The sequence below is a fragment of the Cariama cristata genome, unplaced genomic scaffold (genome assembly GCF_000690535.1).
Source record: "Cariama cristata isolate BGI_N322 unplaced genomic scaffold, ASM69053v1 scaffold42623, whole genome shotgun sequence".
NCBI lineage: Eukaryota > Metazoa > Chordata > Aves > Cariamiformes > Cariamidae > Cariama > Cariama cristata.
In genome coordinates, this window is record NW_009609774.1 from 52783 (window position 1) to 72127 (window position 19345).

Consider the following 19345-nt stretch of genomic DNA (forward strand, 5'->3'; position numbering starts at 1 on the left):
CATTCTCTGAATTCAGAAGTAAAGACTGATGTTTTAAATTACGCTGCTTTCCTAACATGACTCTACTTGGGAATGACACTGAGGTGGATTTTTCACCAAACATAGTGGTGGTATTTACTGGGTCTCTCTTGCTTTTTCTCACTGAGGTGGAGCCAGGAATTGAGTGAACTAAAATACCAGATCTACGGCTAATACAAAGCTGTATTTCATTATCTGATTGTGGTTATATATCTACTCTGTCACCTCCAAACTAAAGCTCCTGACGTGCTAAGTAAAAGCTGAGAGGGACAAGACCAGAGTGCCTTGCTGGTTTGACCTTAGATTATTTTCCAAATACTTAATCTATGAAACCTCAGCCTGGAATATTGCAGACCAGTCTCTCCTGTGTCATTCTAATACCTTCTGTCCTCAAATTTTTATGACTGATAGGAAAAAGCTGTTGGGAGATTAAAAATAGGTTTAGCAGTCATTTATGCTGCTCAGTTTATTTGTTTTGACTAACGTGTACAATTATAACTAGAGCAGACTTATGCCTTCTACAATTTGGGTAATCTCATTCAACCAAAGTACAGTACTCCAAAAAGTGCTAAAAATGTGAAAGAAATGCTACAGGTGCATTTGAAGCAAAAATATTAAGAACTGTTTTAAACATTAGTCTGTACATGCCTGAGTACCAATGAATAAGCATCCTCAGCTCAGTTTAAACACAAGTCCCTAACCATGTAGTCATACTGTTCAGCAATGAGTGTTTTTTACACATACATGTCCCATAGGTCCCATATTACTCAGTGCTGGCAGTGAGACACATTTTTTACTTGTATTTTATTGTGAAAATGCTGAGGCCATTTAGTTTGACAGCTGAGATTATTCTTTTTAAAGCTTTACTCTAAACCCACCGTCACAGAACTGTATTAAAATGCTATATATATTACCTAACTGCAATTACTTCTCCAAAGAGGTCTAAACACTTGTTGTCTTCAGTAAAATCCAAGTAACATGGCATGGCTTTATTTCACTGGAAAAATTCACTTGCAGATGTGGAAGACCTAAATGAAAGTTTTTCTCTTGGATTTATCAGTACAGGATATGCTAGTCCATACAGATTTGACTAGTGGCTTGCAATGAAGTATGATCTGTCTCTTTCTGAGGCCTTGGGAAAGAGCATGGGAGAGTGTAGAATTAACAGGTTGAAAATTTTATTGCTCAAATGAAGAAGTTACTTCCTCACTGAAATGGATATTACTGTCATTGACCTGAAGTATCAGTATCTTCAGTTGCATGGCAGTAATGTTACAGATTCAACAGGCTAAGCAAACAATTTGCATGAAGTTTATTGTTCATAGTTCAAACTTAAAGAAATGCTTGTGTACTGGGGAGGGAAAGTTTTAGCACAAAATTCATGTGCTAAAATAAAGGCAGGCCTGATGATGACTTTGTGGCTTACAGTTTGCTGGGGCACAGTTGCTTAATATTAAAAAAATAATTGAGCAGAGGGGGAAGGCCTCATCTTGCAATCCCTGTACAAGAATGACCCTAGCAAGCAACCAACGTATTAGATGTCACGTTAGAGATCCTCAAGAACCCCGGCAACACTGGCTCTGTGTAACATGGCTTTGTTGTCCACCTGAGCTCAGGCACATGGCTGGTGCTGCCTGCCGGCCTCCCCAACAGCCACACAATGTTGGATTACAAGTGGAGAACTCATAATTCAAGCAAAAAACTGCTTCCCTACTGTGTTGCCTCATGTGTTTGATTTGGATAGATATGAAGTATCTATCAAATAGTAATTTAAAAAAATCTTTAACATAAAACCCCAACCTATTACAGACCTTGCATTAGTTAATGATGTTTGCTTTCTAATCTATACACTGAAGCAGAGAGGGAGTTAACACCATAAACCTCATGATTTTGGGTTTTGTTAATCAAATGCTTGCATAGCAATAGAAATGTCAATTGCAACATTAAACTGTTTAATGAAACTATTTATTTTGCTAATCTGCATTCTAGTACAAGGTTGTCTTTTTTTTTAATCATACTCTTCTGTACTTACGTGTCTTACGTTAAGGTTTGGTTTATAAAAGTATATTTGTCATTATTGAGTTTTCTAAATTAAAGCTGAAGCAAGCACTTCAAATTAAACCTATTTTTTCCAATTTTTTTCCAATTGACTTACCCTTCTGTTCACAGCTCCTTGCTTGCTTAATGCTCAGCAAAATCCCAACAGTTTGAATGTTTGCACCTGAATTTCACTGGATTATTAACTGCTAAGTTTGTATTCTGTCAGGTGAAAGGATTTACTGCTTTACAGCATGAGCAGAAGTCTTCTCATATGACTGTAACTCCATCAAGAAGTGAAAGTGCACTCAGAGATGACAACAGATGTTCTATTCATAACTCCAGTATACAAAACCAAATAGAAGAAATTGAGAAATTTCTGAATTTGGAGGGACTTCATTCAGCAAGAAAAAGAAAATATGAAGAAAGCCAGTGAAGATCAGAGGCAGGAGATAAAAAGCATGGTTTTTAGGCACTTACATAAACCAAATTTGTAGAGGTATTCCTATAGAATATGGCATATATGCACTGTGCTTTCATGTTAAAAAAAGGTCTATATGCTGTATTGATATTAAAAAATGGATACAATCTGCAAATCCAAGTTACTATGGGTTTTTGCCCTAAGCTAAAAAGTTCACAAGTTAATGTTTTAATATCCATTAAGAAAAATTACTACTTAAGAGTACTCTGATCCTGCTCCTCAGAACTTTTGGCTGAAATACTTCAATTTGGTTTCTCTGTCAGACTGCTTACTCAGTTTTCAAGCAAAATCAGCTGCAACTGTTTCAAAATACAAAGGTTTGTACAAACATTTACAACTTGTAGCAGTTTTAAGTGGCAGAAGAACAGGAAAAAATTTCTGCTTACCTTTACTGCCAAATTATTTAAATATATCTGTTGTAGTTGATTCTGCATCAATAAGGTCTCTTTCAACACTAAAGCGTCAGGTATGATTTACAGCAGATCTTGCTTCATAAAGCTTCAGTTCTAAGTGGTTCACATTTTTCCTCCCTTAGGGTACAGGGGAAACGTTCTCTTACTTTACAATTACTCACAACTATCCTTTTTCTGATCTCCCTCCCTTCCTCCCCACACCTCTTGCAAAGAAAGATCCTCATATTGTAAACTTAAACAAGAACAAAAGAAGCATAACCAATACTGCTACTACTTGTTGTTGCTAATTATGTAAGAAAGTCAACAGAAGATCTTTTTCCATGTTAGTTTTATTGCTTTTTTGGTGTTGCAATTTAGAATATTTAGCTGCTTTAAACCAATTGCATACATTTTGGAAACATTCACAAATTGTCAACGTTTGGAATAAATTTCATCTATAGTGACATTACTACATCAAAAAAAATATTTTAGGTGTCTGAGAGACTGAGGAGACTGTTTTTCACTTGATTCAAATTTTGTTTCCAGGTGTTTAGAGTGTCATACAATTGCTGCCATTGTTGCTTTCCAAAAGTCCGATGCGTGCTGTGACTAGAGAAGTAAAACAAAATTGGAAGATGATTACTAGATGTCATGTTCACCTAATAATTCTTTTATAGCATTACTTTACTCTCACAAGTGAATAGGAAAAATTTTATTTTCTCTATATAAAGGGCTGCACTTGACCAGTTAAGAGAATTCTGTAGCCTTCCCAAATATTTAAAGCAACAACAGTCATTAGTATTCTTGTCACTATTAGGTCATTAAATGAAATGTGCTGGAAAATAGGACTCTTTCATTAAATAAGCTAATCACATTCAGTGTGAGCTTTAATAAAATTATGATAAATAGCAACTATTTAACTACCAGCAACTGATAGGAACAATACCTTGCTTCTTGTTAAAATATTCTACACATGTAAGTGAAATAATTAGAACACACTAAGTTCTGCAAAATGCTATGAAGAATTAAGTCTTACCTGACAACTACTTTCCTCTGTGTCTGATCTATTTTGCAATATACCATCTTTGTCTTTACAGCTGCAAAAAAGCAATCCTGTTTTGAGCAATATTTTCAAAAGATATCGCAAAGGTATTAAACTGCATGAAAACTGTTCAAAATTAGATCAATATAAACATAAACCCACAGTAGTTCACTTAATATTGTTTTCCTGTTGGTTTTAACAGTCTAGTAGGCAGAAAAGCAAAATGGTGTAACAAGATGAAGGTCATGCATGAATCCTATTGTTTGGTGCCAATCTATTAAAGCAATATCCTGTACAGTTTTTATGAACTTCTCTCCCCTACAAACACATCCTGTTTTAATGACAGCAAACAAAACCAGATGACAAATTAAACCCGCAAACAATTAATTAGTTCTATAAAGAATTACGTGAAATACAGTTCTGTCACTGAAAAGAAAAACACTGTTTAAAAGACAACAGTTAGGCATGTCTTTAAGCATGAAGTTCTGCAGCTATATCTTGTAACAAACACAGAAATTAAAAATCAGTATTTTTCTGCATATTTAACATAAACTTAGAAGACTATAAAAGGTATTGTTCATTAGTGTTGTGTAAAGTATGGTACTACAGTTCTTACCATCAATAACAAATGGTTCTACATCATCAGCTCCAATCTGAAGTTCCTGTTGCATTGTGTCAAATGATATTTCTTTATTCTCTACAGCCATTCCCATGAACGTAAGTAGCCTCATTTTTGCCATATTGTGTTCGTGCAACAAGCCTGTGTAGAAGTGTGGATAGTTTATGGGTATGAATTATAATTCAGTAATTCATTAATTTGTTTTTCATGTTATTTTTACTATATATGCTTCCAATAATTTAAAATGTATTTCACATCAAGAAAATATTCCACCTGTCCTTATCAACATTTTTTTGAGGTAAAACATTAATTTCCGCATCTACCTTGTGTTTTGCTAAAATAGCTACTTTTGTTGTGAATTCATCAAGACTCAGTTGTTATCAGTCAAAGGTAATAAATATCTAAAAAAGTGAAGCACAGCGCTTTTTTTGAAACAGTAAAAATACCACCTTAACAGAATTTCAGGTGGTGAGGTTGCAAGTGAATTTTTCAGTTGCATCATCTGGAAGAACAGCAATGCAACAACAAATAGAAAATGCATGACTGGTAATGTCAAAACCTTCTTACAGCCTCACTGCTCATTCTCATGCAGCTGCTTGAAAATTAAACCTCTCTCAGTAATGGTTTAGCAACATAACATTTTTGTGCTAGAAGAATATGTTTTGGCACCCAATTCACTGTTTATACCAGAGCAAAAAGCATTATGAGTCACACGTATGCTTACAGCATCTAGCGTGGCAAAAAAAGTGCTCTTTGAGAATAGAGGAACAAATATTAAAAGTTAGGTTAGATCTTTTACATGATTGTATCAATGACAACACAAGGAATTGAGCCAAGGCCCTGCACATCTAAATCAGAGACTGTTTTCCTGAAAAAAGTCTAAGTCAACAATGTTAAGACATTCAGATGAACTAAGGCATTTCTTAATCCAAGTTCTGTGAGGTACTAACTAAGATTAAGTGGAAGTTTCTTTAAAATGAATGTCAATCATTTTGTTTTGGAATGACATTATAAACATTCACATTGCTTCAGTAAATATTTAAGTTTAGAATTTATAACATCCATACACTAATAGGAAAGCACATTAGTGCAGGACATCATGTTGTGTTAATTAGCTGTAATTATGATGCAGGTTCCCTATTTGGCACTGATTCAACAAAAATGTGATCACCATAATTCATACGAATGAGGAGCACCAGCAACTATACCTAACTGGGTTTAATGGAACTCTACAAGCATCAAAAAATCAATTAGCACACATTAACCCTAATTAACAAATGCAAATGAGATGCTGATTAACTTTCTGAAAAAAACTGCTGATAATACCATGTTAAATGTGGACATGTTAGGGCGATTCACTTGACACAGATAATGCTACTGCTGGCCTAAGTTGTCAGTATTAATAAAACCACAAATTGTAACAAACTGATGCCACCTGTAGGAGCCTTCACTGCACAGCTTTCCTAGACTAGCTTTAATTGGTCCTGATCCAGGAAAGGTCAGAACTAAAGCTGATGCTGTACTGTCACTGAAATCCTATTATTAATACCCTTTAAAGTCCAATATCTTGGCAAGTTATTTAAAAAGAAAAAAAATATCTTTAAAACATGGTTAAAAATCTATTTATTTTGGGGAACAGATCTGAGGTGTTCTGAAGAATTTTTGAATGCCTCATCTAATAATTGTATGGTTTTCTATTCCAAACTGCCCTTGTTTTCCAAAGGCATAGCTGAAACATTCACACTGAGTTCCTAGCATTCAGGTATGCACTGCCTCAGAATCTCTACTTTGTCCACTGCTCAAAGACATTCAGAGTTTTCTGAATACACCATAAAGCAGGTGAGAAATCAAGGTAACTGGAAGTAAGGCTGTCTTTCAAAACACTTACACAGATATTTAGGGATTTCATTAAGATTATGTGAATCCTAGATGTATTGGAAATGCACATACTGTATATTCACAAAGGTAAACATGGATACAGGGAGGCAAAGCAAAAGAAATCATGACTATTGTATATTACACAATTAATACTACGTATACGTGTAATTAATCTTCCACAAATTTATTCAAACATTGCCATAACAGCATTTTCAGCCAATACTTCTGTGGACAAATAACTAACCGATAAGCCATTTCAATACATAATAATAATTACAATACAAAACACACTTTCCCCTAAGAAAGAAAAGCATAAGATGTCTACACAACTAATGTTCAAATACATACGACAAAAAGTATGCTTATCCTAGATACACATTTACAAACTACCAAAAACTTCCTGATAATTTTATCCACAAAAGATCACATTGATATTTCCATCATTTTAATACCCAAAGTACCAGCACTTTAAAGCTTTGAGGGTAATTATTCTCAGAATTATACCACACTCCATTAAACAAAATAATGCATGTGTTAAAAGGCTGCACTAAACTCTGTTTTAGCAAAACTATGCCTTTCCTCAAATACATTCTGACAGTGTTCAAGTGCCATTTCAAAATCAAAGTTACACAAAAAAAAAAAATCTGATTTTTATGGAAACATTTATTCATTACCAATATGTCAAAACCTTAATGCAGTAATAAAAAAATCTGCATCATTGAGCAATTTCTGCATTGTCACTGACCCTTGTCCTAAAAAGCTGGAATATAAAAAATGTAATTTTAATGCATGCAATAGCTTATGAACCAGTGCTCCTTTGAAACAGTCAATTACACATCAACGGGGGAGTGTCAAAGTGTTAATTACTACTCCTTTTTTCCACAGTGTGTAAATAAAGAGGGTGCTGACATTAACATTCCATCACATTGCTTCATGTGATGAAACAAATTAACTGGGACAGACTGTGGCTTGCTAGGTCTAATGCATCAGCACATGCACACACACACAATCTGCATGTTTTATCTTACTGTTCAGGAGAATATAACAGAAATTTGCTGTTATAAAGTTACTAATCACAAAAAACTTGTAAGAGATTTATACAAGCTGCTGGCTTACTCAATAAAGTTGTGCTCTCTGGCCTAGCCTGGAGTACCAATGCATTAAAACTCCCTTCCCAGAAGGTTTAAGAGAAAAGAAACGGGCAAAACCACAGTTCTCTCCCAAACCCATAGAACACCTTGTCCTAGTAGAACAGTTAGATGGTCCATTTACGATCTAGTAGAGGATAGAGTGTACAAACTCCAATCTATTCTTAAAAATTCCTATTAAATTTCCTTAGCTTCAACATATGGGTTCAAACTGAAGCACTTTGTGGCTTCCATATCTTAAGCCATGTAAATAGTCAGAAATGTAATGATCTGAAAACTTACCAAGGGAGTCAATGAAGTCTTTGTTGTTCTGATAAAACTTGACATAGGATGCTAGTTTAGCACTTACAAAAATTGTCAAAAGCTAGAAGATGAAAAACAAATATAAGAACAGTTTAAATATCGAGGTTTCCCTCCCTGCAGACTGGACAAATACATACATATAAACTATTGGTATTGAACAGAAAATAAACTGTTAAGAGCTAAAATTCTGTATTCTGTCAATAGCTGAGGGCCATCTGTGCTGATTCTTTTTCTCAGACTTGAAAGGCAGTTTTGCTACAGAACTCATGCGAGGGCAGGATTTGTAACTCTGCGTTTCTGAAACTTCTAAAGGGAAACATTTCACGTGTAATATTTTGATTTTTTAATCCTAAAAGCATTAAAAGAAACAGTACATTGCAGTTCAACATTACTGACATAGATAACTATTCTAATGTATTGCAAAAGACACTAATAAAACAAGGCACTCTACAGATATCAAACCATCTTGCTAAAAACAAAGTTACTTACATCATGAATAAGTTCTCCTTCCAAAAATTTGACTGGTTTTAAGGCAAGAAGATGATCAAAGAGAAAGGTATTTGGATCCTTCAATGCTCGTACAATACATCTAATCAGAAAAGGAAAATGCTTATTTTTACAGCAATACACCTTTTCATGGGTAAGCACAACTTGTCCTTCCTTGCTTTCTAGGAAACACCCAAGGGTTTTCAACTGTTCTTAAATGCAAGACATCTCACATTCCAATTTTAATCTTCATTTTACAGATGGAAAAAAAAAAGGAACAGAAAGCATTAAGTAATTTGTCCAGTATCACAAATGAAATTTGCCAGGTGGTAAGACTACAGATCACCCTACTGTTTCCATCTATGCATTTATTTCCAGCCCAGCCTTCATTCCTAGAGGTATTTTTACTGTCCTCCTAAAATTTCATAGAATTAAGTTGTTTAGGAAGATTAATTATACTTGGAATACGTGACACAAAACAGAGAAAACCCCAATACCAAACACTGCAAGGCCTATGATTTATCAGTTGCAGCTCCAGACTATAAACAGACCTAAAGTGTTTCTAGAACTCTGGATCAAAGCTTTTGTACAGCGGCACATGAGAAGACTTAGTGCTACACTCACTCTGAGGGCCTACACCGCAACCCTGCCACATAACATACACCCAGAAGAACGTACGGTCTGCACAGACACAGCAGTGGCATGAACGCGAGGCAGACACCTTCTTTCAGATGTAAAAGGCGTCCAATTGCTGTAGGGTAGTCAATGAAGTTTGCATTTATGCACTGACACTTTAATTTTCAAAATGAGTCATCCTGATTTTCCTCCACGCTCAAGTATAAACAACTTCCTTGAGAACTACTTGCTGTACACACCTGGCAGAACTACACGACTTACTAAAAATGTAATTCCTAAGAAGAATCATGACAGGTAGAATGTCAAAATAGAAGCTTTTACTCGTTTTGGCCAGTGGGGAAAATACACTCATCCAACATGTAACTTTATTTCTGTGCAGTTCACATCCTTAGTAGAAAGAGAGCAAGATTTTCTTTTTGACAGAAAGCACTATTTGAAAAGAACACCCAAAGTTAGAGAATCAAACAATCAGTAAGTAAAAAATCTGAAATAAAGGATGCTAAGTTAAATTTTGATTGCACAGTTGATGTAAACGAAGTCCTTACCCAATACTGATCTCTCTCTCTCAACAGTGACCAGAAACACACCTGTGCACTTGCATGCCTAGAAACAATCACACCTACTGTAGACTGCACAGATAAACTCTTCATCCAGTCAGCCGTGCTATAGAAAAGAGGCTGTGGCAGGGCTCTTACCTGCCAGGCTGTCCCATGCTCTTAATAGTAAGGCGCTCAACATACTTTAGCAGTTGAGAAAAAGCTGCTTTTATGGAAACCAGGAAGTCAGTATTACCTGTGAGCATCGACTCTAGCCTGGGAAGCATTGTCCTCTGTGTAACTTCCCAGAAGTTCCACCATTACTTTTGCTGCAGTGTCACTACAGAAGAAAAATAAAGTTATCTTAGGATTCCTGAAAAAGCAGTTCAAACAAGACACTCAAATATTTAAATAATTCCATTATGATGTTATAGGTCAAATTAAATTACACTTGAAAAAGAAGTAGATGATCCATTCTAATTCTAGTGGAGAGAACAGATTAACTAGATGTATTCTTTCAATTCTTGTTCTACAAAATGTTTATCTTCACCCTTCATTTCATTCTCTTAAATTGATAAATTACCTGCTGGTTATGGAAAAAGCTTTCTGAGCTAGGAACAGCTTTATGTGGTTCACTAGAATGCTCCTCTCATGCACATCTGGATTTAATCATTGCAGAATAAGTAGCGCTGCAAAGTTTATTTCAAATGTAAAATGGCATATCTTAAAGAATATTTATGGTCAGGAAAATGACTGTATAAAAGCTGCCTTTTCTTCTTTCACAGATTCTCTCTTCTAGTAATGAGAGTGAGAGCTGCTCATTTTACTGACGAAGTTAAGCAGCCAGCAATTAATTGGCTTAGGCTGCTATGAAGCAAGCAGCTTCCAACATTGCTTTGACAGACAGCTTTTAAAAACCCAATTCATTCCATGAAGATTGAGTAAACCTATAGCCTTGTCTACCCAGATTATTTTGTAAACAACAGGTCATCAACATTACTGCAAACCAGCTCTGAGACCATGACTGTGTCACTTTAACAGATTGTGATTTATTTTCACATAACAGTTCTTACCACTAGCAAGGCTAGCAACTGCTGATGCTTTTTACAAAATTTGCAGAAGAAAATATAGAGATTGAATACGCTTTTGTATACACACAAAAAGCTATTTCCTATCTCTCATGGAATTCTTGTTAACTATTAAAATAGAAGGCTGTGACAGTTCTCCTATACAGAGGACAGATTTTGCGGATGCCGTCTTACTACTTCCTTTGAACAAGATAGGGTGTGGATGTAGATATGGCCAAAACTCAATAGTGAGAGCACAACCAAAACTTGGAAACGCGAGCACATGCTTTGCAGAAGTCTCCCATGCACATACACAGGCTGGCAACCACTTTACTAAGATGTACTTTCTCAGTGGACAGGAGGAAGGTGGGATACTACTCTCCAGAGTACAGCGAGTCATAGCGTAAAGCTAAGCTCTTCCTTCAAAGTAGCCCATTTCCAGATACAACAAATTTCCCCGTGTGGTCTAATAGTCCTACAAAATTTTCCTTAAAAGAAAAAAACCTGTGCAAGAGTAAAGTTTCAATTTGCTTTAGTTACTTAAGTTAATGGCATAAATTGCACAGGGAAGGAACAAACCAACACAATGCTCCCAGTACGTACTGTGCCGTGATACAGGTTTAACCCATATAGCAGCACAGGTCTGAAAGGTTTTTATAGTACAATGACACTATCTTTATATGGGTATTTATTTTAAATCTCACAATATTACTATTTGACAACTTCTCTATAGGGTGAGGTTTTGTGCTCCTAGAGAATTTACCAGATCTCATAGATGTACAGTACAAATAATTAAGACATCATGGGAAACAAGCAATATCATATATAATCTGGATGTACATTGAGGGAAGACAGTTCGTGCCCAAGGCAGGGAAATTGTCTATAGGTCCCAGCCCTTATTCCAGAACTGTGTTCAGGGATGTAAACTCGAATGAAACATTTGGTTTAGGACTCCAACATTAAAGAGGTCAGCTTATGTTTTGTCGTGGCAACTGATACTGGTGTGTAGAGGAACTGATAGCTCTGTATCAGTGAAATAAAAATCAGTTTAGACAGCTTCATATATGACAGCACCATTTGCATGTAAATCAGTCTATGACAGACTGATTTTTGCACTGGTGAAATCTTATCAACACTACATATTCCAGTGAAGACAAAGAACCAGTTTAATGCAGGACTGACACTGTACAGACATTCAAACAAAGAGGCTCAGCTCATGTGCTATTCAACCTAACAATACAAGGCTCCTTATTTAATATAAGCTTTCAGTAGTTGTTCTTACACACTTCAGAACTGTGTTACAGATTTCTTCTCCTCCCCCTTCCCTTAGGAGCAAAAATTGAAAACTATGGAATCTTTCACTTACATTTCTAGGAAACATCAGAATGCTACAAGACAATTACTCCCAAACCTTCTGTGCTAAATTCTTGTGAGCCTCAGCAAATACAACAAGCATTTTAATTTTACTCATTCTATTCAGTGTCAAGATTACTACCATAAATTAGGATGTTTAAGGCAGTAATACAGATCACTATTTTACCAAAGCTCATTGCTAAATGTGTATCTCACCAAAGATGCAAACGTGAACATTTTTTTCCTAGCAAGACTGCTTGCACAAGTACTCTTGGCTGCAGCTGCCAGTCTAGATGTGTAACTTGACAAAAAGCCAGTGAGAACTGAAGAGCGACGGTAGGTAAAAAGAAAAAAAAAAAAAATACACAGTATTCAGAGACTTAGTAAGATGTTGGAATCAAGTCCCTCGGCATTACATGATATTAAATGGAACTACAATTAAATGAAACAATTATTTTGCAGGTGCCTGACATGCGGAGCTTTTTGCTACAGGTATTCATAACCAGACTTGCCAGACCTGTTTGAATGTAAACTTGGGCAGGACTAACCCCACGCTGAATCCTGCCCGGTAAATGGCAGAGGTCAGCTGTAAGCTGCATCAGGCTGGCGCCTGGCAGGGCCTCACAGCAGAGCGCAGCACTCTGGGTGCATGCAAGCCACGCACGCCTGTAAAACTCCATCTATAACTGGAAAAGAAAACAGGTTGTGTTACCTTGCAGTTTCATACCAACACAGCTAGGAAAAATGCTGAAGACTAAAGCAGCTGAGGCATAAAACTCTACTGCAGAACCTTTATGGCAAGAAGCATAAACAGCAGAGAAAGTAACTAATCTCTTGCAAAGTTCAGCTACCAAATACAGGTCTCAGAAACAAGTCACACCAGCCATCTGTTTTCCAGCCACCACCACCAGTTTTTCTGCAGTTGATTATAGGAAAGAGAAAAATCCCTCTTCGAAGAGATCAAGATGATTTTGATCATCAGAAGAAGAAACTTCAACCAGAAAGTGACTGGAAAAGATTTGATAAAACATGCTTTCACTTATCACTGCAGGAAAAAGAAAACCACACATAACATCTGCATGATCTGCTTTTCATGAGCTACCAAACTGTTCACTACCAACTTATCCATTGGGAAAAAGACTATTAGCTATGGAAAACCATCTCTTCTGCCACATTGAGTGAAGTTAAAAAAATTAAACTTACTTGTTTTCAACAATGTATTCTTTTCCTTGATTATAAATCAACACGGTAACTGAGGTAACTGATTTTTATTACTTATTTTTCAGTTCCCACTTATCTTCCCATACTGCTAGATACAGCAACATTCCTGAGTGCTAAAGCTGGAATGCTGCTGTGAGTTTCCCATACTATTGCAAATACTGCCCACTGATCCAGGAGAGTGAACCAGGTCAAAGGTGCTAGGGTCACTTCTTGCTTTCTTTTTGGGAGAGAAGTGTAAGTGCTCTGAAAAATTGCCCCATTCAGTACAAAGCTTGCTGCAACAGATGGTGAGAACACCGAGTGCAGGAGTAACATATTACAGCATTTGTGAAAGTTTTTAATGCCTAACTTAAAAATATCACCTATTATTAGTAAGCAAAAACCATTTGGTAGCAAGCTTACTGGTGGCACTGCAAACAAAAATCTGAAGTTTAATCCACAGATTTGATAACAAGACCACCTAAAAATAGTTAGCTATTAAGTATGGGTATTAAGCTAGTTAAAACCTCTCAATAAATCAATAGAATGAGAAGTGTTTAAAAGAGCAGGAGCATTACAGAGTATCAGTGTAATATTTCTGAAACAAAGTAAGCACTAAGCCATGTATAAGATCTCCAATTAACATTTCTGAAATTATTTTGACCATCTGAAATCTGTCATACTGTACTATCAATGCAAAAGCATTTCAGTCACAGGAACAGGAATTCCCAATAACATCGTAGCTCACAGTGTAACTACTCCACAAGAATTAATCATCCCTAAATTGAGGCTAGTTAAAAATGATCCTTCTACGCTGACGCAGCATTTCCAGGCTACAATTTCACCAGGCCAGAAAAAGCTAACTCTCTTGCCAGAAGAAACTCTCCGCCTCCTACGACAGCTCCACACTTGCCTTTTTTAACCCCTGGCAAGGCCACCTCCCCAGTCCAATCCACCGTGCAGTTGCACAAATGCCCACACGAGCACACACACACAGAGGTACTGGTAGCTGGAGGGAACAGGACAGGAATGGGGGGTACAGAACAGAACTGCTTCCTTCTGCAACAGTACAAAGTTATGCAAATATAGGAAACGCACATGCAGTTCTACCAGTGTAAGTCAGCGGTGTAGAAGTCCTGATGCTGCCTCACTATGAAAACAAATTTGGAAAACTAACTCAGAAAACAGTGGGAAAGGGAAGGGCAGGGGGAAGCAACCCCACCACCCCGCTGCCCCATCCCAAACTACAGCAGGGACAGTTTAGATGGGCTGCAATGGTTGTGGGACTACATGCTGAAACTACTCCTGGATACCAGCCCACCTCTATGGCCCCAGCCAACACAGTCAATACACCATATCACATCTGTAAGATAAACTGATGACAGCTCTCAGTTAAGACCTACATTAATTTACAGGCACGATACACACAGGATTACTTTACATGCCAGAAGACACTGGTTTGCCAAGTTTGTTAGATCAAAGATGCTTCCTATGATCCAGGATAATAATTTAAAATGGCCAAGCAGGTATTCTGTGGACATTAATTTCCATGACTAGTGGAGAGCTCTGTCCTAAAGGTAATGTTTACATTAAAAGACTGATTCTGTTAACTGTGATTGATAAGCCTCCCAACATCATTAAGTAAGAGATAGCACTACCATGCACTAAAATGTCAAAAGTGTAACTAAATAATGAACTTGGCATAATGCTACAATGCTCACAGATTAATATTTACAGAAAGGAATAGTTTTATTCTGGGACCCTGCAGTTTGCAGTTAATCCACTATTATAATTTTCTTGGAAACGCTGGCTTAATCTAAGAGTGCTTAAAAACATAAAAAGAAAAAAATCCAGGTGTATTTGGATTGATTTATCAGTACAGATTGATTTTAAAAGTGCTGTGAGAAATACTTTCCCAAAGATCACTTACAATACATCGACTTAAAATACAGTTATCTAGTATCTATTACTTGTCCTGTATACCTTTTTTTGCAGTCTACTAGGACATCATACAGCAGTCTCAGAAGAGTATGCTTTTTCTCTGTGCCGAGATTCCAGTCAGAAATCCATTTTCGGACCTAGGTAGAATAGAAGTGAAAAAGAAGCATGGGGGAAAAGACTAAAACTGAAAATATTTCTCATTTTCTCTCAAGCAGAAAAGGATTGAAAAGATCTTGCACAGAGATTTCTCCTTTGGGTTCTCTGACTCTCAGGCTCCCCATGCAGAACCTGGAAGTTTTCCCATGAGAAGCCAGAAGTCTGTGCTCTCCATGTTACTTCCTAAATAAGGATCAGTGATTCTAATACATTCTGATTCGAGACCAAGGGACAAGAACTTGATGCCTCACTCCCGATCAAAGCTTCTCACTTCATTACTATGACACAAATCAGGCAGATACATCTAACTACGTTTAGCATCAGAAATGGAAAATAAATGGCAACTTGATTTAGATTCTGTAGACAGACTTTTAAAAGGTAAGAAATTCTGTATTCTGCATTTCTTATCTCACTAGGCTCTGGCAATTTATAACAGAGACAGTCCGTATCAACTCTTACTAATATTTAGTGAGATGCAACACAGTTAATACAAAGGCCAAAACCTGAAGCACCACATTAGTTACCTGATCTAGTTCAGTTGGAACGTACTGGATGGCACCACATGACGAAGCCACTTTAAGAAGGCTGCAGTACACTGTGTATCTCACAGGAGTGTTCTTGTCCATACCATGGAAGAGATTGCTCAGTCTAAACCACAAACAATGAACAACCGAGTTAAAGAGGTTTCAAAAAACATTACTGGAATGCACATAAATGTTTCTATTAACATGCGTGCTGGTACACACAAAGCACCTCAAAGCACCTGGTGGCACCTGTCCTCCGCGATGAATTGTAACAGTTTCCAGTTTTGTAACTGTTTCCAGCAAAGAAGCTGAAAACTGCATTTTAATTTTGTAATACCCAAACAAAGAAAGTATATTGGCACGTCTATTTTACAATAGGGGAAAAAAGAATGTAAAAAAAGAGTGCTTCCTGCAATGGAAAGACATATCTTGATAGACACCTCACACTTTGATTTAAAGACACACAAGATAATCCTTCAATATACCATTATATCCTTTGATACACCATTATATACCGTATATCTCCTGCGAGATACCATTGTCTCACTTTCCTCTGTATAATACTTACAGCTGCAATCTAAGAGATGGGCGCTCTCCTTCCCGAAATTTTACTAACTTCTCACACAGGCTTTCAATCAGTGCTTCCTGTTTGTCAGGTTCCAGGATAAGAAGCAAAGAGACTACACTGTTCATCACGCTCTCAACATCTGTGCAAAACAAAACATGCAGCTGTTTAAAACTGCAGGCAGCAATCAGCAGTAGCTATTTAGTGCTGGAGAGTTACTTCTGCTATGAATGATTAGTTTGCATCGGCAAGAACTGTAAAAGAGAGAAAATGCCAAGATAACCAATCTGGATATTCATCAATATGTACCAGAGATTTAGCTCGTGTGGTGTTTCACCACGTAAAGCAAGAATTACCACTCTGAGGTCAAAAAAGAATTTGGTATTTGATATCACGCTTGCTCTAAATTCTCTGTTCACACATAAGAGAAGTCAGAGGAACTTCAGGGTTTGGTCTTAAAAACACCAGTAACTTCCTCCTGCACATCCAGAAAACTGCCCCACGGTTCTATAGTGAGAATACTAACACCTACTGCTCAAGTACAGTACGGCATTTCACCAGGAGCACAAGGGATACCCAGATCACAAGGAAAATTCCCGCAAGAACAAAGTATATTCAAAAGCCTCCCCAGCTCCTGTTTTAAGCATGGTGTTCCATCCTTTCCAAACAGGACCAGACAGGTTTTCGGTTTTCTTTTCACAGTCTGCCCAAATACCAGTTACACAAAGGATAAGAACAAAATTCATTACATATGGAAAATACTATTTATTCCCCATAATGACATCTGAACATCAAACAGCAGAGCAATAAGCTTCATTTTCACTTCATATTTCATACTCATTTGCCTACAGTAAAAGGTAACATGAAAAATAAACTTAAGTACTCCTTCTTAGATGAACCACGCATTCTTTCAAACAACACATATTACTCACATTAGCAATTGATTTTTTACATGTAAAAGTTCTATATGGAATTTCTATATTGGTACAGGCACAGACAGATCATTTAAGGCTACTGCCGCATTATCAGTATCCTTAAAACACATTACTGCAGTTTCTAAGCATCTACAGCCCTACCTTGAAAAGAGTTACTGATTACTGAAAATCCTAGTGTTTTCAGACAATACTAATCAATTAATGTTTAGGCCTTAAAACTTCTACTTACAGATACCTGGTCCTAATTTTTGTTTTTACTTTAACTTTTCCTGATCTGCAGCATCACCTCTATTGATTGACGGTAAGTCTTATTTTTATCATACTTTTTATTCAGACAGAAAACCTGCTTTACATACAACTCATTATGCCCTCATAACAAGCACAGTCAAGCTCAATTTCCGACTTGTTCAAAGGGCGCTGGATGTTTGGAGGAATAGAGTACATGCAAATTTTACACAGCAATGATGGAAATAAGCACTTCCAGTTTTATAAAGATGCATGTGTTAACATGCAGGCCACGCAACATACCTCTAAATTCTGCCAACTGTTAACTGTTTGAAAGCATTGATAGCGATATGTTTAGCAAAACCAGCAAGACTTAAAGATGCAAACCTTTGTCATCCTCTTTCAGGCAAACATCACAAACTTCAATAATCTGCGCCAAGTCCACATGAAGTCCACCTTCGGCGTTTTCTTCAGAGATTTCTGCTCCTTTGGATTTCAGGTAAGCTCGAAGTTCTGCAGCCTTAAAAAAAAAAGACAACACACACAAAACAAAACAGTTGTTTTGCGAGCAGCAAAGTCAAAGTAATTAAATTTCTTACAGATTTTTGTTTTGCAACCATTCCTCTGCCGCCACCACTCACTCACACTTCCTCTCACTTCTCCCTACCACCCTGTATCCTACAACATTCCCTGTCCTTCACTTTAATGTACAACCCAAGCACCAACTCAGGGTAAGATGCTGCATATGCTATGGTGGCTTTGCCAGTAACCGAATAGATCACACAACTGTTGAGTTTTCTCACAGTATGAGCATGTCACTTACAACTGGTTAGAAGGCAGCACGTCTAGTAAGTTTTTATGACAAAGATACTTTCTTCTTATGAATTTTTATTATCTTTTATGCCCTTTGACAACTTCAGGCAAAACAATAAAACCATTCACCAGAAAAGAGTATAAACAAAACCACTTTAGAGAAGGCAGAACTTAACAGTCTTCACACAAGTTAAAGACAGTTCCCAATACAATGCTGTGACCTGCCTTACCTTGTTAAGATTTAAACTTACACTAAGAAAATACCTTTCCTCGTGACAACCGTATGCATTAACTTCACAATCCACGGTTTCAGCAGCAGAACCGTAACCGTTCAGAAACAATCGGTATGAGGCCATACAACTTTCAGCACAGCAGAACTCTGACCAGGATGCTACTGTCACACCAGGTGTAATTTACATCAAGTTCAACGTCAAATCATTATGGTACCACAAGACACAGCTAAATGCTCTAGGACTCTTTGCTGTACTGAAGATGTTTCAGACTAACTACTTGGTGGCGACTTACTAGACATCATGGTAAGCAAAAACTGGACTGAAGGCTAGTAGTTGCGTATGCATTTCTTGTAGATTTCCAAGTGTGTATAGATGCACCATTTAAAAGACACTGGGAACAACAAACCCTAAAATTCAAAAACAAAACAAAGAAGTAGCTCCAAGACAAAACGCACAGTTCCCACGCCTGTGGTATGCGAATCCTGCAAAACCAAGCTGCGTAAGTAATGCTCCAGCCCGCATCTGGACTAGTTTTCCCCTCCCGAAAAAAAGGTACTGCTGAGGAGAGATGAAAACAAAGGGAGGTGAAGAACTTTGAAGAGGAAACTGCAAACGCAGACTTATCTTTCAGTTTCCAGTTTCTTTAATTCGCCTGTTACATCTGCCTAGGAAACAGCCCGAACAAGTTTACGGAGAGCTACGCGGGGCCCGCGGCGAGCGCAGCGGCCTTCGGCAGGACAGGTACGCGCGCCCCCGT

At 37.2% G+C, this 19345-nt stretch overlaps 2 protein-coding genes across 2 annotated transcripts in view; one reads left to right on the top strand and one right to left on the bottom strand.

Annotated features, from left to right (window-relative positions):
* The window catches only part of CCDC73 (coiled-coil domain containing 73), a gene marked incomplete at its 5' end in the record, with an annotated part of 47180 nt that extends 44689 nt beyond the window's left edge, over positions 1 to 2491 (top strand). Inside the window, one exon of the mRNA XM_009697622.1 lies at positions 2285 to 2491. Coding sequence (XP_009695924.1) covers positions 2285 to 2491 — 207 coding nt within the window. The remainder of the gene's footprint in view (positions 1 to 2284) is intronic.
* A 770-nt stretch (positions 2492 to 3261) lies between these two features.
* EIF3M (eukaryotic translation initiation factor 3, subunit M) lies at positions 3262 to 18711 on the bottom strand. Its single transcript, XM_009697623.1, has 11 exons — positions 18586 to 18711; positions 17930 to 18062; positions 16386 to 16524; positions 15818 to 15941; positions 15180 to 15274; positions 9833 to 9916; positions 8408 to 8507; positions 7898 to 7979; positions 4587 to 4730; positions 3965 to 4025; positions 3262 to 3537 (listed from the first exon to the last, which is right to left on the bottom strand). The coding sequence occupies exons 1-11, from the start codon at positions 18709 to 18711 to the stop codon at positions 3417 to 3419; spliced, it is 1209 nt and encodes a 402-aa protein (XP_009695925.1). The 3' UTR covers positions 3262 to 3416.
* Between the last annotated feature and the right edge of the window lie 634 nt (positions 18712 to 19345).